General features: G+C 42.6%; 1 protein-coding gene across 2 annotated transcripts in view; it reads right to left on the bottom strand.

Moving 5' to 3' along the window:
* Positions 1-563: 563 nt before the first annotated feature.
* Positions 564-5,000, bottom strand: part of LOC137995990 (protocadherin-like protein) — an 83,459-nt gene continuing 79,022 nt past the window's right edge. For both annotated transcript variants that reach the window (XM_068841435.1, XM_068841433.1), the window contains 2 exons: positions 4,194-4,478; positions 564-3,264 (listed from right to left, as the gene is read on the bottom strand). In XM_068841435.1, the coding sequence (XP_068697536.1) occupies positions 2,123-3,264; positions 4,194-4,478 (1,427 nt within the window). In that variant the 3' untranslated portion in view covers positions 564-2,122. The remainder of the gene's footprint in view (positions 3,265-4,193; positions 4,479-5,000) is intronic.

The following is a 5,000-nucleotide window of genomic DNA, read 5'->3' on the forward strand; positions in this document are numbered from 1 at the left end:
TTCGGTGGATGAACCAGCAGAGTGGCTCTCTTGGGACATCGTACCTAACCACACCCAAGATACGGACCTAACATTCCCATCATCTGCCAACACTCCGTGACACTCTTGAGAAACTTGAGTAATGAGAAAAAACAAACCTTACAGCTCTTTGCTTACGGATCGCAGAGCGTTTTTGTACTGTTGTTCAAACGGATTCCATGCAGCCGAAGCGACTATATGAGGTCTAACAAGAGAATTTTACTTTAGATAGATAAATGAATCAGAAGGACATCAGTCCTGATTCGCTTATCCAAGGAGGACAACCAGTCATCGAGACCAGAGTATAACTATAAGTTAAGTTTCCGTAGATAAGCCTTTCCGGAAGCCTTGTTGATGAGGGGTTCGAATATTTTGGGATTCAAAGCGGCTGGACAAGCGGCTGCGACAAAATATGCTCATTACTTTACATGAGATCCATGTTCGCACGAATCGGTCTGTAATTCTTAGGCGAGGATTTGTCATCACCCAGAAGCGAGTATTTCAGATCCCATTACTCAAAGACCGATTTACAATTTTAAAATAGTATTCAAATTTTTAATGGCTTCTATTCACTTTGAGTCCAAACCAGAAACCTTGCAGAGACAAACGCAATCGTTAGATACAAACTGAATGAAATACAGAGAAAAAACACCCACTTGACGGCTTCGTTATTTTAATTATCAAACAATTACAGCTCAACTGTTGCTTGGCGACTTGTTTTCCCCAAATCTAACCAGCAATTGGGAAAAACCTCTTCTTTTTAAAGCTCTTTACAAAAAGAAAGAATGGGCTCGAAGGCTTTTAGAGCAAACCGAGTACAGAGTACATACTGTGGCCGGTTGCTCGAAGCCTGGTTAGCACTAACCGTTGGTTAAGAGGTATCAGAAGCTATAGGTTTCCATGGTATTTCACGCCGGTTAGCGCCAACCATGCTTCGAACAACCGGCCCCTGCAGAATGAGATAAATTCCTATGTATAATATCAGATGCATGCACAACTGATCTGAACTTACTAATTCCGTATATAATATTTCATATTCGCTAAGTGGCTTTAAAACTGATAACTTTTCAATTGCGGAAACTATTGCTAAGCAGTCTTACTCCACAACTATTCCTAGCATAGCCTTTACGCGCGCGAAGAAATGGGGTCTGCCCCCCTGGTTGTCAAATAACATCCAATTAACGTCGTCCTCGAGAAAGTCGGGGAGCAACGCATTTTTATAGGGTTTTGTTTTGTGCAGTTTTCTCCTGGCAAGCGCTCACGAACTCCAATCCTATCCTCTTAGGAAACTACAACACCTCGCTATGATGCAAGGAAACTGCATGATAACTGATCAAAACTGAAACTATACCTTATTCCAAAATGGACTCCATTTTTCACTGGTTTTGCTTAATTCAGCCCTTCTTGGGTCTTCTTGCGTCATAGAAAAAAACAAGAAAATTGAATTTCGAGCTTAAAACGAGGAATAAGGCTTCCTTTAATGAAACAAGAAAAAAAGCAAAACTGCTGACATCTTGGAATAAGGTTTATTCAGCCAAAACAGAATTAAATCCCGTTTGAAGACTCACCAAATGTGTATCCATAGCTCTGTTTGGTCTCAACACATAGTCATTTAAATAATCAAACTAATTAATTTAATATCAAACTAATATTTTTACACACAAAAAGTACTGCTAGTCATCTTTTTAGCTCAGTGGTTTTTTAGAGCATGTGTGAGTTGTTTTTCACTAAAAATAAAGCAAACGTCACATGCTTCGTGAAATAATTCTTTCCAGCAAATCGAAGGTTTGGCATAAAAAATGGTGTCTGCTGCAGTGAGCGTTATGTAACCTTCGAGCGGCAAAAGCCTCAACTCCATGACGTAAGAGTACAAACTCGATGCACGTTTTTTCCGTGCGTAAAAGAGAACGCATTCTCATGTAATATAACCCGATTTTTTCAGTACGAAAGGTTATGACATTTGTTACTTCTACCCAGATTGGAATGGGCGCAAGCTCTGCTTGGCACATCCCAGAATGTATTACTAATCAAACTACATTAAACCGAGCGTTACTAATTTATCCGCACACGGTTCGTCAATCCCGACCTCTCCCCTATAATATTCTTACTCTCCAATGAATTCGTCGTGAGGGCTAAATGTCACCGAGGGTGGCACTCCATAAATCCTTGCGAGCTTCTTAAACTTTTCTCCCATGTTATTCATATCCTCATAATTATCATCGGTCTCAGAGTCAACTTCAGTATCTCCCAAGGTGCTCAGCGAGATGGTAGGGGACCCCGAACCTTCGTAATAAAACCTTTGCATGGCATCCTCTGGCAAAAAGGTCCCTGCTTGAGGAGGCAATCCCCTAGGATAGCCAGTTCGTGGGGGCTTCTTAGGTGGAAGGGACCGCCGTTGAATTGATGGGAGGCCCTCTCCATTAGATTTGGTTAAGACATCACTGTTAGGCCGAGATAAGGGATTCTCCATCGAAAATGAATTTTCTTGCGGGTACTCGACCCCTGAAAGTACATGACCGTGTTTCCCATTTTGTTCAGGCGTTTCACAATCCTGTGCTTTTTCTGGTCGCTGCAAAGAAGAACCGTTCCCGCGCTCTCTTTTATGAAGACTTGAAAACTTCTCCGGTGGCGAAAAACCTTCGGGCGGCGATCGCATCCCTTCCTTTTCCTCCTCGTTCAATCCGAAGATTTCCGTTAATTTCCGAGTTGGGCTAGCGTCTACCCCACTCTCTAATCCTTCTGGAGTCTGTCTTTCCCACAGCTCTCCTCTGGACGAGGATCTAACGCGCCTGCGTCGTTCAGGAGTCGACACCGCTGATGGTGACGAGGAAGAATCCGGAGGTTCCTGATCGGACCCTACTGGTGAGAACGAACCGTCAGTTTCTCGTGTTTCAGTGTGGACTTGTTTCTGAACAGGTTTGCATCCGCGTATTCCATTGACCTCCTTTTTGATCGGCGCCATAACAACACAAGGCCCGCTTACGTCACTGTTGTTCCCCGACAATTTAAATCGTTCTTGACAAGGAGTAAAGTCAGCGGTTTCGAATGATTTTAATATGTCCCTCAGATGCCCTTCCTGGTACAAGTCTTCCTCGCCGCCACCCTCGATACGGTAGTTTGCCACGTTATCGGGTTGAAAGTGTTGTTCCTCCTCAGATTCATGCCGTTTACGAGGACGAGAGCGGCGAAGATAGACGATCAAAATAAAAACCGATAAAACAAGCGTTACCACAAGCACGGATAAACCTGAAATATAAAATAGGAAGACAATGACATAGGTCAGGGTTACAGATGTGTGGACCTCGTCAACGCTGATTGGTCACTGACATGTGAGCAAGTTATTAAAAGACTTGTGTGAACATTCAAACATGGAATGGCTCCAAGTGGGACAAGAGAGTGCCACAAAACAATATCTATATTCAAGTGCTGTTTAACGTCATTATTCCTTTCACACGCTGTGGATCCATTCGATCCCTTGTATTCGACGCGATTTATCCGGTAAGTGCATCTTAAAATCCGTCCACATATGAGACCTTGACATCAATAGTGCATAAGGGAAATGGCGATCACCTTTACATTCTTTTGTAGTTATGTTAATCAGACCTACTACCCTCATTTTGAAACAAATCTTCTTCTGAAATTATGCCAAAATATCTGCCAACTGCTGTTTCCTTGTGTGTCTTACTCCCCCAGAGAGGTTCGTGCAAAATCGAATTAAGACTTTAAGACTTAAAGTGACAAGAAATAAGCTTGGTTAAAACAAAGAGACAATGTCATTTATATTAATTATCCAATAATTCATTTCCTTCTTCGTAGATTTTGGGTTGCTGTCGAGGCTTTCAGCGTGAAAATAAGTGCAATTAAGGTATATATACAGACGACAGTTTTCTCACTTCGTTTAAAAATATCAATTATCTTCGACTCACGAAAAACTTGAGGGTCCTCTTCAAACTGATAATTTAAATTCGTGACCTCTCTCTCTTTCCACTTACAAATCACAAAAACTATAATGTGATTTGTCGATATCAAGCGAAACGATGCTTAAACTGAAAAACACCGGTTACTACCGGGTCCATGTAGCCTATTATAAGCTGACTGTAACCGAGCCGACTTGGGAAGCGTCTCTGGCTCAGTAGTCACAGAAAAGCTCTTTTTAAGCACTTTTTGCAACTAACCTATGATCAAGCCATCCTCAAACACCACACCAGGAATTGTCGCAACTACCACAGAACTCTCCACCTCGCACACAGCTCCCTCGAATCCACCAGGACATTGACAGTGAAACTTGCTCTTTCCATTGTTGTCAACGCCTTCCAAACAAGTGCCACCATTCTTACAGGGCTTAGAAGTGCAAAGGCGCGGTAAGCACTCAAACGTCCGCCAGACGTCTCGACACCATTTCGAGGCATTGCAGGGATTTCGTCTACAAACGGGAGTTGAGATACAGCCTTCTCTGACACCTTAAAACGAAGCAGAGACTAAAGTTTTTGATTCCATCCTTATACTTTGCTCGTATTCACTCGGCTTAATAAAAACACACGTCATGGTGATCACAGAAATTATTATCAAAATTGAATTTGATTCTCCCACTTATCTGGACAATTTGATTGTCTATTACAGACACATGAAAAATTCATGTGGCTCCAAACAGGATTCGAATCCATGACTACCGCCATTCTGGCCGCATGTCGTGCGGCCGCGGATGCCTTGCAGGTTTTGAGTCACTTAAGACTAGTTTTTCACTGACAAACGTTGCGGCTCGGTTGGATTCAACGAGGTCAGTCTCCCTGTGTCAGGCTATCAACAAAAAATTTGAAAGAATGTGACAGACCATCACGATTAAGATTTGTCACCGCTGGGTTGTATGTACTGACAAATGGTAGGGTTTTCTCCCTAGTTTTGGCTTTTTAAGTGCAGACTGCCTTCCAGAAAAATTGAACTTAGATGGTGTTCTCTCGATAAGATGCGCAGGGCAGCCTCGC

This window comes from Montipora foliosa, chromosome 1 (genome assembly GCF_036669935.1).
Source record: "Montipora foliosa isolate CH-2021 chromosome 1, ASM3666993v2, whole genome shotgun sequence".
NCBI lineage: Eukaryota > Metazoa > Cnidaria > Anthozoa > Scleractinia > Acroporidae > Montipora > Montipora foliosa.